This window comes from Pipistrellus kuhlii, unplaced genomic scaffold, assembly GCF_014108245.1.
Source record: "Pipistrellus kuhlii isolate mPipKuh1 unplaced genomic scaffold, mPipKuh1.p scaffold_m20_p_167, whole genome shotgun sequence".
Taxonomy (NCBI): Eukaryota; Metazoa; Chordata; class Mammalia; order Chiroptera; family Vespertilionidae; genus Pipistrellus; species Pipistrellus kuhlii.
In genome coordinates, this window is record NW_023425479.1 from 89206 (window position 1) to 109560 (window position 20355).

The window sequence follows — 20355 nt, forward strand, 5'->3', positions numbered from 1 at the left end:
TATATAAAAACTTTCCTCCTGTCAGAGTCCGCGCCCACCCACATGCACCTCAAAATCACGTGAGACCCAGACCCAGCCAGCTCCCCACCCCCAATTGGGCTAGATCCAGACCCTGCCAGTCCCACCCTTGTCAAGCCCTGCTGGACAGGGCACGTAGCCTCAGGCGCCAGGATGGGGGCATGCTTTGAGGTCCTCCATCAAGCCCCGCCAGGTGGGGAACATGGCCTGACGTCCCCTGTCAAGCCCTGCCAGGCAGGGGTCGGGTATAGCCTCAAGTCCCCTGTCAAGCCCCACTGTGCGGCCTGAGTTCCCCCTCTCAGCAGGGGAGGGGTGTACCTTGAGGTCCCAGCTGATTGCTGGTTAAGCCTCTTTATGGGAACTTGGTCTCAGCTGTGGATGCAGCCATCTTTGTGATGGGAGTGATGCCAATTAGCATATTCCCTCTTTTCTAGATAGGATGATACAGAATTGTAGACAGCGGCCGCCAATCTAGGAAAGCTGAATACAGCTGATACCGTTTTGTACTTTGTACAGTCTCATGGCAACCTCGTACCTCAAGTGGCAAGAAATGCAGGTGTGGTGTGGATCTAATAATACTTCTACATAACCTGCAGTCCCGTTCTCCCAGCCCTGAAATGAGAAACCATATCGCTCTAGGCTTCACCGTCTGGAGCTTCGCTTCAAGGTGGAGCGGAAATCTTAAAAACCTGAGTCTCTCGGCTTCCTCCCAGAGGAAAAAAAAAAAATCACTAGCCAAGTAACCACTGCACCACGGTTTTTGCAAAGAGCGGGCCATACATCATGTGCAGCCAAAATCACACAGATTGTTGACAATGCGGATTTCGTGGGGCTCTTCCCTAGAATCAGAATACCTAGGGGTGTGGCTTTGCAGTTTGCGTTTTTGTTGTGTTTTTTTTTCCTCACTAGCATTCCAGGTGGCTCTGCGGGTTGGCGCGCGAGTTTTCAGAACGGCGAGCCCACGCCCCTTTCCCGCCGGCCGCATCCTGGAGTCGGAGGCGAGCTACCTCGCAGCCTGGAACCGCCAAATCTCGTGTGCGCCTCCGCACCGCGGGAACTAGGCGCCCGCCTCCCCGCTCCGCTCCTCTAGCGCGGCGTCCTGCGCGCATGCGCGCTGGCGCCCCTCTGCGCCGCCGCGCCTCCAGCTGCCCTGGTTACCGTGGGTGTTTGTGGATTCCCCGCAGAGCCTGCCGCGCCGGGGACCTGAGGCGCCGGGCTTTCGTAGCGGTTCGGCACGCGCGCGCCCGCCCGCGCCTCGCGGTCCCGGCTGGGCGGCTGAGCCGGGAGGGACCCGCGGCCGCTTCTCGCCCTCCCACTGCTCTCTCAGGGCGGGCACGCGGATAAGATGGCGAAGTGGGGGTAGCCGGCGCGGAGCCTGAGGCGATGGGGCGCGCCGGCGGGGCGGTCGTTGGAGCCTCCTGACGCGGGCGCGGGGTTGTGCTCCGCGGCAGTTTGAACTGGCGACCTCGGGCCGGCGCCCACTAGGTCAGACCACGGACTCCGCGGGTCGCTGTAGGCCCCGCCGAGAGTCGGAGGCGATGGATGAACAGAGTGTAGAGGTGAGGAGGCTGGAGGAGGTTGGTGGGTCGTCTCCCCAGGCGACCCGCTGAGTGTGTGTATGTGTTTTTTTGTGTTTTTTTTTAAAAATCGGGTCGCCTTTCCCTGGTCCTCCCGGTAGGGACTGCACTGCCGCCGCCGCGGGGAGGGCTGGCCAGGTGCGGGCACTGCAGCCTCCGGTGCCCGTGCTCTCACCGCTCCCGCAGTAGGGGGTGCGTGTCTGGGCGTTTTCGGGGTGTCTCTGCCGGGTACTCATCCATCCATCTGTCCATCCCCACAGGGTTTCTTTGTTGTTGTTGTTGTTCGTTTGTTTTTTGTTTGTTTGTTTTTTGCAAACTACGGCCTGTGCGGATTAAAACTGCAGATTCATTACAGGGACGTGCCCTGACACTCGCAAACCAGTTCTTGTGATTTCTGTGCGCATCCAAATCTCCCTCCGAACGGATCACCGTTCTTCCTAGCGGTGCAATTTTTTTTTTTTTTTTTTTGGTAGACTTCTGCCCTTCCTAGATTGAATGAGCATATATTCTTTAATTATCTTATTTGGATGTAGTTTGCCAGGACAACCTTATTCTTATGCTATCTGGCGCTTGTAAGCTCTGATGTAAAATTGTTGGGGTATTTGCTTAAAGGCTAGGGACATTTTAGAAAAAAAAGATTGGTTATTGAACGTAATTGTGTGGTAATTGTCAAGGACTCTATTAATTGTCGAAATACTAAAATACTGAACCCTTCATTTAAAAAAATTTTTTTTTAGTAAGGGCAGCGATGTTGCTGGGCTCTTGAAACAGGTAGTTCACCCAATGGTTTTATCGCCCCCACCTCCCTCCCCGCCAGCATCTGCACCGCACACGTTCTTTTGGTTTGCAGTCATGATTAGACTCGCACCTCTTGTCTGTTTCACACGTGAAAGTATTATAAAGGTTCGGTAACTTGACTTGGTTTTATGAGAGTTTAATTCTCTTGTCCTATAAACTTAAAATATATAATAACCTACATTTAATTATATCTGTTTTTCTTGTCAGTTACTTCCTAAATTGATTCATATGAGGCTTGTTGCAAAGATAATACCATTTCTTCTCATTTACGTGTTGTTGTTTTTTTTTCTTCCCAAAGCATTGGGAGAACTACTGCTAAAATTCTCAAGGGGTAGAATCTCAGGCTCACATAAGTAGCTACTTGGTTGCAGCATCAGGGCAGAAAGTCAGATTTCTGGATTCTGAATTAGTTTCTTTAAATAAATAAAAAAATTGTTTTTAATCCTCGCCTGAGGATGTTTTATTGATTTTTTAAAAAAATGTGTTTATTGATTTTAGAGGGGAAGGGAAAGGGAGACAGGGAGAAACATCATGTGAGAGAGGGATGTACATCCATTAGCTTCTTTCTGCTTGCCCTCTACTGGGGATCTAGCCCACAACTGGGCATGTGCCCTGACGGTGAATCAAACTCAAGACCCTTTGGTGCATTGGAGGAAGCTCAACCAACTGAGCCTCACCGGCCAGGGCTTTAGTGATTGTTCTTCCACTTATTCATACATCCATTGGTTGATTCTTGTAAGTCCCCTCACCAGACTGAACCCACAGTCTTGGCCAATCAGGATGACACTCCAACCAACTGAGCTACTCATTCAGGGCATTGATCAAGTGCACTGCTTTTAAGATATGTATCTCTTAAAAACTTATCAAAGCATTTCATCCCCCTTGGAAAATTGCAGAGAAAGTAAAAAGTTCATGTTTCTTTAATCATGTAGTTTGCCCTTTTTTTTTCTCTTACTGTTAAACATAAGTATATTTCCTGTTTCATTAAATAATCGAAGAAATATTTGTAGTGACTGTATTGTATGTTAACTGTGATAATATTTGGATATTTGGGCCAGCCAGATTCTTGCCATTATAATTAATCGTACTTTTTACTCTTGATTCAGTAGCCTAACCTGGTGGGTCTTTCCATCTTTTATTATTTTCAGAGCATTGCTGAGGTTTTTCGATGTTTCATCTGTATGGAGAAATTGCGGGATGCACGCCTGTGTCCTCATTGCTCTAAGCTTTGTTGTTTCAGCTGTATCAGGGTAAGCTGTATTTTTCTTTCCACATGCATTTTACCATATGTAAGATATATTGGTAAATGGTAAAAATTAACCATTTTATTTTTCTTATTTTAGATTTTGTGTCCTTTTTAAAAATGTCTTTAATGATGGTCCTTGATAGAGAGATCATCAGTGTATATTGCTTAGTACTGTGGAGATGAATAATCATCAAATGATAACTGCCATGAAATGTCTGGAAGCCAAAACCCACTATAATTCTAATATATTTACATTATTAAATCATTGCACACTTAACAAGTACTTACAAAGGGCTGGCCTACATTGTGTTTGAGGTAGAGGGATATGAAGATAAATGACAAAGTGCCTGCCCTGAAGGAACTTAAGTCTAATAAAGAGAATGGATTTTGTGTTTTTATTGAAAAATGTATACCATCATAAAAAACACTAACAAAATGCTGTGATACCCAGAGGAGGGAGAGTTCATACTTGTTTGGCTATGTTTTCAGGCTAGGTCTCCTGCAATTATCTAGCTACACTTAGTTGATTCTCTCTTACTACCTTTTTTTTTGTGTGTGTGTGTTTTATTTTTATTTTTTATTTTCTGCTCCCTTTTCTTGTCCCCCTAATTCTGTGTGTGTGTGTGTGTGTTTTAATCCCTTAATTTTCAGCATATATAGCACTTTGTTTACAATTATTGACTGTTTTGTCTTAAATTTTGCAGACTTTTTAAATTAGGTATAATTTATGTACAGTAAACTACACATTTAAAGTATATGGTTTGATAAATTTTGGCAAATGTATATACCTCAGAAACCATCACAATGGTCAAGGTAATGAAAATATATGCAAACCCCCCCCCTCCCCCATTTCTTTGTATTTCTGGGTAATGTCTCCTTCTGCTTATCTAGTTCCCAGGCAACCACTGATCTGCTTTCTGCCACTATAGATATGTGTGGATTTTCTGGAATTGTATACAAATGGACTCTTACAATATGTACTCTTATGTATCTGTTTTTTTATTCATCAGAATTATTTTGATATTTAACTGTCAGGTGTATAAATAGTGTTGGCTGTGCAGTGATAGCATTGCATTGTATGCATATGCCATAATTTGTTTATCCATTCACCTGTTTTATTGTTTTTAATGAGGTATAATTGACATTTAAAACATTATATTAGTTTCAGATGTGCAACATATTTCTACATTCAACATTTGTATAATATATATTTGTAAAAATAATGACTACACTAACTCCAGTTAACATCCACCACTATACATAGTTACAAAAAATTTTTTTCTTAAGATGAGGGCTTTTAAGATCTATTCTCTTAGCAATTTACAAATATGTGGCACATATTATTAACCATACTATTAGCCATAGTTATGGTTATATGTTAATAATAACATTATTAACATACTATACACATTCACTTGTTGATAGATACATGGTTATTTCTATTGATAGTTTTTGGCATTTACATAGAGCTATGAGCTATATACAAGTCTTTGAATGGACTTCAGTTTTTATTTCTCTTGGGTAAATAGGAATGGAGTGTCTAGATCATATGGTAGATGTTTAACATATTGTCAGACTGTCTCCTAACAAATTGTCAGACTGTATCATTTTATGTTCTCACTGGTATGTATGAGAGTGCTAATTCCATGTTAATGCCAAAACTTGGTTTGTTCAGTCTTGAATTTTAGTAATGGTACCTCCGCTTTCCCCTCAAGATCAAGAAAAAGACAAGGTTGCCTACTTTCATTATTTCTATCATTACTCTTCTCCCAACCCTTGGTAACCACCATTCTTCATGTTTCTACAAATTTGACTAGTTGAGTACCTCATATAAACCCAATTATACAATATTTTTCTTTTAGTACTTATTTATGGGCTCTTTATTGGTCTCTCTTTCAGTATTCATGCCAGTAGAAACCTGTTTTTATTACTATAGCTTTGTAGTAAATTGAAATCAGGAAATTCAAGATAGTTTTGGATATTTAGGGTTCCTTGTGATTTTTTTTAATTTTAGATGGGATTTTTCTAGTTCTGTAAAATGCACCATTGGGATTTTGATAGGAATTGCATTGATTCTGTAGATTGCTTTTGGGAGTATTACCATCTTAATATGTTTTTTAATCCATGAATATGGGATGTGTTTCCATTTATTTAGGACTTTCTTTAATTTCTTTCAGCAAAATTTTGTAGTTTTCCACAAAAATCTTTCAATTCCTTGGTTAAATTTAATGCTAGATATTTTACTCTCTATGATACTACTATAAATATATTATTTTCTTAATTTTCTCCTTGGAGTCTTCTTTGCTAGTGTATTGAAATGTGTTTTTTATGCGTTGATTTTTGTCTCCTGCAACTTTGGTGAATTTATTAGCTTTAACTTAAGTTACTTGTGAAATCTAGGGTTGTCTACATATCTGATCATGTTTCTTCATAAACATAATATTACTTCTTTCCCATTTTGGATGCTTTTTGTTTCTTCCTTAATTGCTCTGGCTGAAATGTTCAGTATTATGTTGAATATAAGTGCTAAAAGCAGGCATCCTTGTCTTTTCCCTGTTCTTAATAGAAAAGTTTTCCATCTTTAACGATTGAATATGATGTTTGCTGTGGGTTTTTTAAATGGATTTTAGCCCTAGCATGAGTGGAAAGGGCCTGTGGATATGTCCTTGCAGTCTCTGGCCTGAGGCAACCAATCAATGTGTCTCTCTCACATTGATATTTCCCTCTTGCTGTCTCTTCCCTTACCTTTCACTCTCTCTAAAAATCGGTGAAAAAATATCCTCAGGTGAGGATTAATAATCACAATAAGATAAGGACTTTATCAGTTGAGAAAGTTCTCTCCTATTCCTATTTTTTGAGTGTTTTTATCCTGAAAGGATATTGGATTTAGTCAGATGTTCAGATGTCTTTTTTCCTTCGATTTATTAATGTGATATATTACACTGAATGATATTTGTATGTTGAAACTTTCCTTGCATTCCAGGGATAAATCACTTGGTCACAGCATATAATCAAGAAAACTTGAGCTCAGTCACTTGTCTATTTCATGTGGTTAATAAGGGCTAGAGCTAGGAATCAGACTGTCTAAAGCTTGTGGTTCTCTTTAATGAGGGAGAGAAATCAGTTCTTCAATTGCATGTGAAGGAATTATTATAAAGATGTTGCTTTAATATTTCTTGTGTGTTAATATTGTTCACTGGTTTTACCTTGAGTTTTTGGTTTGGAAGAAACATTGTTTCCCCCAAAGTATGATAATTGCCGAATTTATTTTGTAATTAAGTTAGATTGTGTAATATATACAAGGTAAAAATGCTACATATCTATAGAGAAGGGAAAGGCCACTAGATTGGGATAGGTAGGGTAAGTTTTATGGTTATAATCAATGGGTATTCCCATGTGAGAGCGCAGAGAGAGGGGACTGTATAAGTGAATGGACAGTCCTAATGTTAAGAGTGGTATATATTGCAACAATAGCCCTTTTGGATGGGAGAAGTATATTAAAAACATAAATTGGTCTCAATCTTTGAAGAGCTTATTGTGAAGCAGGGGAGGAGAGACTATAACCACAATGAAGGGGGAAGTATAGGTTGCTGTGGAAGAGCATGGCAGTGGTACCTAAAATAGTCTGTAGAGCAAGCATGTTAAACTCTCGGCCCACGGGCCACATGTGGCCCACAATGAATATTTTCGTGGCCCAGCCAATATAATGGTATCTAAGAAACATTTTAATGAATGTTTTGTAACTTAATTTTTACAATATCCTGTTATACATAATTATAAATAATGAACTACAAGGTTCGCTAATGATTGATTATTATAATCGTGTTGCATTATTTCCCTTACATGCCTGATGTGCAGGTGCACCATTTCTCTCCAATAATACTAGAAGCGAATATATATTTTTTAAATATAATTTTTTATTGATTTTTTTTTTTTTTACAGAGAGGAAGGGAGAAGGATAGAGAGTTAGAAACATCAATGAGAGAGAAACATCAATCAGCTGCCTCCTGCACACCTCCTGGGGATGTGCCCACAACCAAGGCACATGCCCTTGACTGGAATTGAACCTGGGATCTTTCAGAAGGCAGGCTGATGGTCTATCCATTGAGCAAAACCAGTTACTAGGTTTAGCAGCAAATATTTTAGCAGCCAATTGCTACATCATTAGTCTTGCACTGACTTGTTTGGTGTGTGCAACGGGAAATATTTCACTTTCAGAGAACAAGAAAACTATGTTTATTTGCATTATGCTTATTTATTTGTGCAGTTATTTGGTGTCTGGTAAGTTAATGTTCGAGAAAAAATACTAATTTTTATTAAAATGTTTTATTTTATGTTAATGATTACTCATTTCAGCCCTTTGTATTCAGCATGTCTCTAAAAACAAACAAACACCTGTTTCTATGAAAATTGAAGCTTTTGTTTTTTTTAGCCCACATAAACCTAAACCTTGTCTATTTGGCTCGTGTTAGCCTTTGAGTTTGACATGCTTGCTGTAGAGAGTCAGGGAAAGCTTTCTGAAGGAAGTGGTTTATAAACTGAAATCTAAAGGATGAGTAGGAATAAACCATTTGAAGGATATCTACAAATATCCTGGGCAGAAAGATACCAAATATATTTAAAGGTTTAACCTTGCTGGGTCCCTTAGGTTGAGGTAAAGGACAAGGCTAGGGAGGTGTGGGCTGAAAGCAGCCTAGGAGAGGTACTATGACTTTAGTAAAGTTTTTTCAGGGAAAGAAACTTGACCCAAATTTTGTCTTTACCAAGGGACTGAAGAAATAATTTTCAAGGTTATTAAGAGTGCAGGAATCCTCTTCCATGTATTTTCTTCAAGCTTTATTTATTTAGTAGAGGCCCAGTGCATAAATTTGTGCATGGGTGGAGTCTGACCAGCCCACCCTGATCAGGGCCGATTGGGATGGGCCAGCAGGGGGGAGGGGACAAGGGAGGTTGGCTGACCAGCCCCACCCCAGATCCTGGGGAGGGGTCACAGGCAGTTGGCCAGCTGGCCCATCCCTGATCAGGGTGGGGGAGCCGGTTGGGGGCAGGGCCAGCAGAGGGTAGGGGCTGCAAGTGGTTAGCCGGCTGGCCCTGCCCTTGGTCCAACTCTCAGTTGAACTGGTTGAGGGGACAATTTGCATATTAGCCTTTTATTATATAGGATTTTGCTGTGAGGTACCTTTTCCCCGTTTTATTTTTATTGTCCTTTAAGGTTTCCTTGGGAATTTTATTTCTGAGTTAATAATTGACTTTTAAGTAAAAGCTTATGTTTTTTATAAAAGAACATAGGGATAAACAGAAATATCAGATACTGAAATACATTCATTTACTTATGAACCAATTTACCAGACTATTAAAACAAAAATATTTACCATAAATATTGTTTTTTTTGGAAAGGCAATCAGAAAATCTTAGCATCCCTTTTGTATATGGTGTGATACTGCTCCCTACTCAGTAATAATTACAGTGGTTAAATGAATATAATTTGAGGTTTAGTGGAGACATCTTGTAATTAAAAGGATTTGTAAAACTTTTTTATAATTATGAGAAAGCAAAGTTATGTAGAAGTTTAAAAGTTATTGAACTGTGAAACTCAAGACACAAAATGGTTTTGCTATAGCTTATTCATATTTTAGGTCTAATTTATATCTGTAATGTATGTGCTTCAAAATTAATTTGCTTTTCTAAAAAAGAATGTATTAGCAACTTAAACTTCCTTGAGGATTTTATGGTATGTTAGTTAGTTAAACTCCTTGCAGATTCTAGGGTGGGTTATTTAGAAGTAAAACCCTGTGGTTTATATTTAGAGTTGGTAGTGATTGTCTGCGATCCAAATAATCCTAGCATCACTTTCTTTCCTATGAGAGAATAGCTTCTTAACTATTGGGATGAGTTGTGTCCCTTTGAATGTTTGTCCTGGTCAATAGATAATGAGAGGAGGATAGTAGATTGTCTACTATTTCTATAAGTATCTTTATAATTAATGCAGGCACTAGAGAGTTAAACTTATTAAATTTGGTGTATAAGTATTCAATCTGTACAAATTAAAGTAATGGTGTTTCTACAATCAAAAGCTAATTTCTTTTTCTACCTCCTTAGCGCTGGTTGACAGAGCAGAGAGCTCAATGTCCTCATTGCCGGTAAGTGTTTTCCTATGATTATTTGTGTATTTGGAAAAAAAAAAAGGTGATTGAGTGTGACCTAATATTAATAAAGTTCTTTCTGTAATCTTCATTTCTTCTCTTTGTGAATACAGCTGAAAATAAATTAATCTCTCTAGTATAGCAATAAAGTAATTTATTTTAGAATTATGTAGAATGCATTAAATTGTTTACCTTATTTTAGGAAAACATGTTTAACTTAAAATTAAAAAGGTTTCTGGTTTTAAAAAATCTTAATAGTATAGGTAAATATTTTTTTAAAGTCTTCTGATTCTGTTACTCTTCATCTAGTCTTGCCATGAAATAACACTTTCAGGTGAAGTTGTTGGAGTTGTATCTAGTTTTCTAAACTTTTTCCATCTATGTACTGATATCTATATATAAAAGGATAAAAGGCAAATTGTCTCTGTGGGAGTTCAACGGAGAGACTGGGAGTTTGATCGCTCACTATGATGTGCACTGACCTCCAGGGGGCAGAATGAAGGAAGGCCCCAGCCTGCAGCCGGAAAGCCCCAATTGGCCCTAATCGCTGGTCATGGACCCTACCTGTGCATGAATTTCGTGCACCAGGCCTCTAGTGTGTATATATGATTGTTTTCTTACAACACAAATAATATAGTACTGTTGTTTTTTAATATGAAATATAGTGGTACCTTTCTTTATGTGCACATGTCATTTAAATTTTAAAATGTTTGATTTATCTATTATGTGTCCATATATTATTTACTTATGCTTATATTGAGATATGTTTAGATTGTTTCCACTTTTGGTAATTTCAAATGATGCTAGATTGTGCTGAAAGATAGGTTTTTACCATTTTTCATTCCTAATAAAAGATACAAAAGTGCCTTTCCCCACATTCCTGCCACTATTGTATATTACCAATCTATCTATCTATTTTTTTTTTTGTCCTTTTGCTAGATGAAAATTGTATCTTTTTTAAAAACTATATATATTTTAAATTGATTTCAAAGAGGAAGGGAGAGGAAGAGAGAGATAGAAACATCAATGATGAGAATAATTGATTGGCTACCTCCTGTACACCCCCTACTGGGGATCGAGCCCACAACATGGGCTTGTGCACTCACTGGGAATCAAACCATGATTCCCTAGTTCAGTGTTTCCCAAAGTGTGGTATGCGTACCCCCAGGGGTACAGGAAGAGTTTGGTGGGGGTACGCGTTGCACCGGAGTTTGGTGGGGATATGCACTGCACCGTGCTTAGCTACGCCTAATTCTCCGTTTTCATGAGTACGAGGGGTACTCGGCATTATGAAAATTATAGAAGGGGTACACATATGTCAAAAGTTTGGGAAACACTGCCCTAGTTCATAGGTTGACATTCAGTCACTGAGCCACGCCAATTTGGCTAGAATGTGTTTGTCTTAGAAAATTAACTCAAATTCCTGAATTAAAAATATATATCTTCTCTCTAGTGCTCCACTCCAAATACGAGAACTAGTAAACTGTCGTTGGGCAGAAGAAGTAACACAGCAGCTTGATACTCTTCAACTCTGTAGTCTCACCAAACATGAAGAAAATGAAAAGGACAAGTATGTCCTCAATTTCTTTAAGTATTTCATATATTTTGGTACATGTTATTTTAATGAAACGATTGAAAGGGGTTTTTTGTGTCTTTTTTTTTTAGTTTTGTAAGTAAATACAGTTTTCTTTTGATGTGGTGTGGGTATCAGTATTTGGAAAGATCTTTCTAACTCTTAATTGGCTTCTTTTATCAGAGGCTTTCATAAAAGGAGTGGAACTGCCACAGTTGCTGATGTGATAGCAATCTCTCTTATTTGCCTCTTGATGCCTACTGGCTACCCTAGGGTTTGCTGAAGATGCTTATAGGTCATTGATTAAAAATAGATCTGACAAATTCCCTATATTTTAAAGGATGTATCCTAAATCTGGTATGTGGAAATCATGCTAAATTAGCTTCCAGACCAGGCCGGCAGGGGAGGCAGTTAGGCATCTTATCAGGCTGGCAGGGAATGGTTGGGGTAATTAGGCTGGTAGGCAAAAGCAGTTAGGGGAAGTCAGGCAGGCAGTCAGGTGAGCAGTTGGGAGCCAGCAGTCCTGGATTGTGAGAGGGACCCCAGATTAGAGAGGGTGCAGTCTGGGCTGAGGGACACTGGACCCCCACGCCGCACATGAATTTTGTGCACCGGGCCTTTAGTATTATATGTGAGAATATAAAATGTAGACCTATTTAGGTATTAAGCTCGATGAACAGAACAAATGCAACACTGTCTCTTTTAAAGGCAAGAGAAAAACTTTTTTTTTATATATTGGGTCGGCAACTAAGTAATTGCGTATTTTTTAAAGAAAATCAGACAATTTTTTCATGGAACTAAATAACTTTATTCTGTAATGTATTGCCCATTTTGATCAATGACCTTTTGCCATCTTTCATGCAGCATCATAATCCCACGTTCAAAAAACTTCTGGTTTTTATTATCAAAAAACTGAATCAGGTACGATTTGACATCATCATCATTATTGAAATTTTTACCATTCAAGGAGTTTTGTAAAGATCGAAACAAAAAGTAATCAGATGGTGCAAGGTCAGGACTATATGGTGGATGTGGCAAAACATCCCAACCAAGCTCCATTAATTTTTGCCGAGTGACCAAAGATGTGGGTGGCCTTGCATTGTCATGATGGAATACAACACCTTTTCGATTTGTCAATTCGGGCCGCTTTTCTTCAACTGCATTGTTTAATTTCATTAGTTGTTCAATGTAGACATCAGAATTGATCGTTCGGTTGGGTGGTAAGAGTTCAAAGTAGACAATTCCTTTGTAATCCCACCAAACTGATAACAAAACCTTCTTTTGATGAATATCAGCTTTTGATGTTGTTTGAGTTGGTTCACCTGGCCTGCTCCACGATCTTTTCCACTTGATATTGTTGTAAACAACCCATTTTTCATGGCCAGTTATCAGTCGTTTTAAAAATGGATCATTTTCATTACATTTCTTTAGCAAATCGCAGCTGCTAATGCGTTGCGTTAACTGTGGTTCTTTCAGTTCGTGAGAAACCCATGTATCGAGTTTTTGAACATAGCCAAGTTGTTTTAAGTGATTTTCAATGCATGTATGTGATACATGAAGCTTCTCTGCAATCTCACGTGTTGTACTGTGACAGTCCGAATTGATTATTGCTTTGATTAGGGCGTCATCAACTTCAACTGGACGACCAGAGCGTTTTTCACCTTTGAGTGAAAAATCACCAGAACGAAATTTGGCAAACCAATTTTGACACTGCCGTTCTTTTAAGGCTTCATCACCATAAACAGCACATAACTTTTTATGAGCTTGCGATGCGTTTTTCCCTTTGCGAAAATAAAAAAGCAAAATATGACGAAAATGTTCCTTTTGATTTTCCATTTTTCAACGAACGCCAAACGAAAACTACAAAACAGATCAAAAAACTTTTTTACTGATTAACAGCTGAATAGCCAATTATCAAATAACAAAATGTGTTTTACATTTGTACTACGTCTGCAAACCTAAAAATTCAACTGAAGCCATATATGTGTGAAACCCGCAATTACTTAGCTGCCGACCCAATAGATATATTTTTTATTTCAGAGAGGAAGGGAGAGGGAGAGATAGAAACATCAATGATGATAGAGAATTACTGATCACCTGCCTCCCACACACCCCCTACTGGGAATCAAGCCAGCAACCTGGGCATGTGCCCTGACCAGGAATCGAACCATGACCTCCTTGTTTATAGATGGATGCTCAACCACTGAGCCATGCTGGTCAGGTGGCAAGAGAAAACTTAAAAAAAAAAATTTATTGTGGTAAAATATACATAGCATTATTACTATCAACCATTTTTAAGTGTACAATTCAGTTGTGTTAAGTATGTTCACATTGTCACACAATTAATCTCCACTAGGGCTGCCATAATAGAATAGCATAGATTGGGTGCCTTAAACAGTATTGGAGGCTGGAAGTTCAGGGTCAGGGTATTGTTTGCTTTCTGGTGAGACCTCTCTCCTTGACTTGGATATGGCTTTCCCTCTCTGTTCTTATGTGGCCTTTTCTCTGTTTATATAAACTTCTGGCATCTTTCTTGTCAGGACAACAGTCCTATCGGATTAGGCCTCTGCTCTTATGACCTTATTTAATATCCTTACTGTCTTTGTTTCCAAGTATAGTTACCTTAGGGCTTTCTACATAGGAATTTGGGATGGGGCAAATGCAATTCAATTAACCATGTGCATCTTCATTCCTTTGCATGTTGATCTCCAACTTAAGGGAAAATGTTATATTTTATTTTTAAAATTATTTTTTTTCTTGATTTCAGAGAGGAAGGGAGAGAGAGGGAAAGAAACATGATGAGGGAAAATCGTTGATTGGCTTCCTCCTGCATGTCCCCCACTGGGGATCAAGGCCACAATGTGTCCTCACTGGGAATCAAGCCATGACCTCCTGGTTCATAGGTCGGTGCTCAACCACTGCACAACACTGGATGGGCTATTTTATTTTTTAAAATATGGAATGCTTCATGAATTTGTGTGTCATCCTTGTGCAAGAGCCATGCTAATCTCTTTTGTATTCTAATTTTAGTGTATGTGCTGCCAAAGTGAACATGGGAAAACTTTTTAAAATTGAGTTAGTTTTTCAGAAGGATCTGGTATTACTTTGTGCAGTTAATCACATGTCTTATTGTTAGCATTGACCACATGTAGAAAAAGTGTATGTGCATGAATACATGTTCATGTAGATACAAATACCGTACATAATCTGATTTGTCCAAAAATGTAGTAGCAGGCTAAAATTTATCATCTGTAGCAGTGGTTTTCAGTTAGTGTGTCACAAGAATTTTTAAAATGTGCAGTATCTGACTAGTCAGGGGCCCTGACCTTTTTCCCTTACATTGTCAAATAAAAAAATGACAACAGCTAATGTACTAGTAACAATAACTGTTCAGTGTGACTGAATCAAAGTTATACCTATTTTTTCTGTCAGATCACCAAAAAACTTATTTTTTGGTGTGCTGCAGAATTTTAGTAGTTTGTGTATCATGAGATGAAAAGGGTTGAAAATTTCTAATCTATAGTAATATTAGGAAATGATGTTATATTTGTACTTTATTCAAAAACTAGTCTGCATTTTTCATGTGATTTTAAGTTCTTATAGATTAATGAAAACACTGTTTTAAGAAAATTGTGTTCCAATGTAATTCTTTAGCTTACTTTGCAAAAGAAACTATGGAATACATTTTATATTGTTTCCTCAGATATAATTGTTTAAAATTGACCAACCTGTTTACTCAAACTTAGGAATTTGTTGAGGTATTTATTTTCCAATTTTAGTTTAATTTATAACTGTATTTTCTTTTCATGATATATAGATGTGAAAATCATCATGAAAAACTTAGTGTATTTTGCTGGACTTGTAAGAAATGTATCTGCCATCAATGTGCACTTTGGGGAGGAATGGTGAGCAGAACAAATTATTTTTACTTAGAGACTAGAAAGCACTGAAATACTTGTTTTAGTTAAAAAATAATATTTTACTTTGTTTATAGAATGAAAATTAAATTATTTTTCTTTACAGCAGAAGGTATCATTCCTTCTGTTATTCCAGAAAAACTGCATTTGTGGGAGATTTTGATGTGGGATATATACCTCCTACATAAATATTTTTTTTAAATTATAAAATGTATATATTCATCTGTAGATCTTTAGTTGTTTTTTTAACTTTTTAAAAAATTTTTATTTTTTCCAGTCTAATTCAGTGTAGTTTTTTAGTTATCTACCTTTATCAAGTCTAAAACATTCAAGTTCTTCTAGAAATAGCTTTTTATTTTATATTTGTGTCCTTTTTTTAAATTAATATTGAATTATATATTTACAGTCCTATATAATAAAGACATAATATGCAAATTAACCCTCATGCCTTCACAAGGTGGCTGCCTACAACCAGGCCGGCAGGGGCGTTAGTGAGGGATGACCAAACTACTGAACAGGCTGTATGGGGCAACCAGGCTGGTGGGGGGGTGGGACAGTTTGTGTCAAATAGGCTGGTAGGGCAGGCAGTTGGGGGCTACCACGCAGTTACGGGGTCAGTTAGGGGTGATCAGGCCAACACTCAGAGGCAGTGAGGTGTGATCAGTCTGGCAGGGGAGGTAGTTAGGGGCAACCAGGTAGGCAGGCAGGTGAGTGATTAGGAGCCAGCAGTACAGGATTGTGAGAGGGATGTCCGACTACCCCGCACCCCCCTGTGCACAAATTTTGTGCACCGGGCCTCTAGTAATAAGTACAATAGGCATAAATAGTTTGAAAATAAACAGTAGATTCTTGGTGGGGACAGTTAGTCATAGTGGGAGCAGACATCTAGAGGTGTCTGTTAGCAATGAGAATCATTCTTAAGTCATTAGTTTGCACATTTTTGGGAAAGAATGCCAGGCAAATTGGTTAAGTAGAACTCAATTGAGATATTTCTGTTGGTATTTGTTTTGTTTTAATGTATTTTTATTGATTTCAGAGAGAGAGAGAGAGAGAGAAATAGAGAGAGATCAATGATGAGAGAGAATCATTGGTTGGCTACCTCCTGCATGCTCCCTACTACAACCTGAGCATGTGCCCTTGACCAGAATTGAACCTGGGGCCCTTCAGTCCACAGGTAGATGCTCTATCCACTAAGCCAACCCAGCTAGAGCTTTTCTGTTGGTATTTGAATACTCCTGTGCCAACTAGAAAAAATTTATGTCCCACAACTTAATACTTTAAATAATTTTTTTTGTAAGAAACAATGAAAACAGTATTTTTCATAATTTAAGTGGACATGCAAAAATCCATGTTATTTTTTCCTTAGAGACCATGGCTGAGTGCTTTGGTCTCTGAGACAGTTCTCTCTTCTTTCTTTTTAAAAATATGTTTTTATTGATTTTAAAGAGAGAGGAAGGAGGAGAGAGATAGAAACATCGATAAGACAGAAACATATCTAGATCAGCTGTCTCCTGCATGCCCTCTACTTTGGATCGAGCCATCCATCTGGGCATGTACCTTGACTGGGAATCGAACCAGTGGCTTCTTGGTGCATGGCCTGAGGCTCAACCAGTTGAGCCATATGTGCTAGGAAAATAAGAATTCTAATAAGAACTTTTCTGTTACAGAAAATTCCTTATAAAGAAATTTAAGTTCTACTTACCAATCCAGAGATTGTGATAAATTATAATACCTAAATTGGATAGGAAATTGATTTTAGGCTGTTAGCTTTAAAAATTTGTTCTTTGAATACAACTGGATTTGTAAGGCTAAATTGCATGGGCCTTCTGTCTCTGCAGTAACTCTTTGTGGCCTGAAGAATGGGTTTATTGCTTTTGCTAATAGTGTGCCATGGATCTTTTCCTCAAATGTCTTTCTAATTTATTCAGTTATGTTAGAGAGTGGGTATTCAGTGATTAACAAGATAGATATAAAATAACTAGTTATGTACTCAATTGTTGTAATAGATATTATTATAGGAATAAGTATACAGTCTGATGAGAATGGGTAACTGGGACCTGATCCTCTCATCCTGAACTAATCCAAAGCATAAGTAGGAGTTAAAAGGTGAAGAGTTTGGGAGGGAAGATGAAGGATAATTATTTTTTAATAAGTAGGAGTTACTTTTGCAAAGGCCTCATGAGAGGACAGAAGGGTAGTGCTGATCAAGAGAAGAGTGACAAATGAGGTTGTGTCAGCGGCTTTGAGCCATAATTAAGGATCTTGATTCTTTCTAATGAGTGAAGATTTCTACATCAGTGTAAACATTTTGCTTAAGATCTTTATCCACAATTGAATTTTTTACATGGGCCAAGTGACTTTAAGCAAGCTGTGACTTATTTTAACAAAGTAAAGGCAGCCTAAAAAAATAAAATTCGTTTGGAAATATTTGCCAGTATATTAGTGTTCATAGTGTGTTAATAAAGGAATGTAAATACAGATGAGACATATGAAAATGTTTTAAAAGTTATTTTATTAATTTAAATAGCACGGCGGACATACTTTTAAACCTTTGGCGGAAATTTATGAGCAGCATGTTACAAAAGTGAACGAAGAGGTAGCTAAACTTCGTCGGCGTCTCATGGAACTCATCAGCCTAGTTCAAGAAGTGGTAAGACTAAAAGCTCATTATCCTTTTTATTGTCTATACTATGTAATATATATATTTATAATATAAATCATGTTGAAATTAAGGTTTAAAATAATTTTATACATATATATTTTTAAATATTTTTTTTGTTGATTTCAGAGAGAAAGTGAGAGGAAGAGAGGTAGAGAAACATCAATGATGAGAGAAAGTCATTGATCAGCTGCCTCCTTCCTGCATACATGACACAGAGGATCAAGTCTGTAACCTGGGCATGTACCCTGACTGGAATTGAATCATAAACTACTAGGTCATAGGTCAATGTTCAGCCACTGAGCCATGCCAGCTGGGCAAAATTTGAAAATTTGATATATTTATAGTGAAGTCTCACCAACTTCACACTAGCCAAAGAATTAAGGTCTAAATCCCTGGTCTGTTCTGTAGTTGGAGCCAGAGAATTATCTCTTATGCAGAAATAGAGAATCAGTGAGTTAATAAATAAGCCTGTTTTGTTATATACTCAATATTGACTTTTAGAAAGTTATTAAATTATTCATTCTTTGGAACCTCAGCTTTTGGGGTTTCTGCTACGAAGGAATGAATTATTTCTGATATCCTGAATTAGAACTTTGCAGAATTAAAAGCATAATATTTAACAATATTCTTTAGATGCTATATGGGTCAAACATTTTGGTGAGCTATTTACCATTTATAATATTTCTATTGAAAAATTCATTAAGCTTCAGACATTTAAATACTATATATACTTTTGGCATATATTTTGTTTAAAGTTACCAGATCCTAACTTAAGATGTCATCTTTATCCCCCTTCAGGAATAAAGTTTCAGATCATTATAATTTTTTTTATACAGAAAGAAATATTTTTGAATTGTATGTATGCTATCTACAAAATCATTTGACCTTTACCCTTTTTTTTTTTTCCCTATTTTTCTCTTGGCAATATTATAATGTCATTAGAAAGAATATTCTAGGTTGAGATTTTTACTGTTTATCTTTATAATAATAGTAAGTATAGGAAATGCTGTTTCTGTTAAAAATCTATATGTACTCCACAATCTTTGAAAATCCATTTTTTTCTTCTAAAAAAAAGAAAAACTTTGTAGATGTGGTTTTAAAATTTTTAAAATTATTTTAGGGTTTTGCACTATGTGAAATGGCTTTAGTAAACTTTTGGTTTGAAATGATTTTTTTATCAGAGATATAATTGGGGCTTTGAGTATGTGTTCTGTATGTTACCTAAACCAATTTTTGTAATTACATACCTAGTCTATACCGCCATACCACCCTGAATGCGCCCGATCTCGTCTGTAATTACATACCTATCTTTTATTTATACATTATTTATTATTTATGTTTTATTTATTTTTAAATATTTTTATTGATTTCAGAGAGTAAGGGAGAGGGAGAGAGGGATAGAAACATCAATGATGAGATCATCAGTCAGCTGCCTCCTGCATGCCTCCTGCTTGGTTCATAGGTTGATGCTCAACCACTGAGCCACACCAGCCCAGCTTTGTTTAATTAAGAAATATTTTTCCTGATTCAATTCACTCTATAGTGTTTTTAAGGTCATGATCTTCCTATGATATATAAATAATTAAAAAGGATTATTAGCTTACGTTTTTTAATCTTTATTTTTTTGTTGTAATCTTCACCTGAGGATATGTTTATTGATTTTACAAGGAGTGGGGGGGGGGTGAGGGGGGTGGACATAGAGAGAGACAGAGACATCTTGTGAGAGAGAAAAATCAATTGGTTGCCTACCATATGTGCCCCAACTGTGTAATGAACCCCAAACCTAGGTGTGTGCTCTGACTGGGATTCGAACCTGTTACCTTGTTTATTTTCTAGGAAAGAAACGTAGAAGCTGTAAGAAATGCAAAAGATGAACGTGTTCGGGAAATTAGGAATGCAGTGGAGATGATGATTGCACGGTTAGATACACAGCTGAAGAATAAGCTTATAACACTGATGGGTGAGTGTTTTTCTATGCAACTGTTGTAACTGGGGCTTCAGGTTCAGTCTTTGAAGAGAAAAGGTTGGTGAGTTATTTAGGCTAGGAAAAGATTGGTTTAAAAATAAAAGTTCCTCCTATTAAGTGTTCCTTTTATCAAAAATGTTACTCAACCCCTAGCCAGCTTGGCTCAGAGGGTAAAGCATCGGTCTGCGGACTGACGGGTTTCAGGTTCAGTTGCAGCCAAGGGCACATGCCTGGGTTGTGGGCTTAACCCCCAGTGGGAGCCATATGTGAGGCGGCTGATTAATGATTCTCATCATTGATGTTTCTATATTTCTCTCTTCCCTTCCTCTCTGAAATCAATAAAGAAATACATTTAAAGAAAAATTTCTCCAAATTAATATAACTTCTATTAGCCTGATTGGTTATGCTTCTAGCCCTACGGACTTTGTGATTTAGAAAGACAGTGGTTTGATTAG

The 20355-nt window shown here is 37.8% G+C and overlaps 1 protein-coding gene and 1 non-coding gene across 2 annotated transcripts; one reads left to right on the forward strand and one right to left on the reverse strand.

Moving 5' to 3' along the window:
• The first annotated feature begins 1121 nt into the window (after positions 1-1121).
• Positions 1122-19938, forward strand: LOC118720376 (E3 ubiquitin-protein ligase TRIM37-like). Its single transcript, XM_036440200.2, has 7 exons — positions 1122-1577; positions 3542-3643; positions 9739-9779; positions 11236-11352; positions 15173-15260; positions 17800-17922; positions 19771-19938. Exons 1-7 carry the CDS (start codon positions 1557-1559, stop codon positions 19921-19923), a joined length of 645 nt encoding a protein of 214 aa, XP_036296093.1. The 5' UTR covers positions 1122-1556; the 3' UTR covers positions 19924-19938.
• On the reverse strand, positions 14306-14407 carry LOC118720380. Its single transcript, XR_004988429.1, has one exon. It is a non-coding gene; the product is annotated as a U6 spliceosomal RNA (small nuclear RNA).
• Positions 19939-20355: the final 417 nt, after the last annotated feature.

What these genes read in the sequence shown, in the direction of transcription:
- LOC118720376 (XM_036440200.2), top strand. Translation starts at nt 1,557, where the DNA reads ATGGATGAACAGAGTGTAGAG. An exon ending in TGGATGAACAGAGTGTAGAG is followed by an intron (nt 1,578 to 3,541) that starts GTGAGGAGGCTG and finishes TATTATTTTCAG; the next exon opens with AGCATTGCTGAGGTTTTTCG. An exon ending in GAAGAAAATGAAAAGGACAA is followed by an intron (nt 11,353 to 15,172) that starts GTATGTCCTCAA and finishes CATGATATATAG; the next exon opens with ATGTGAAAATCATCATGAAA.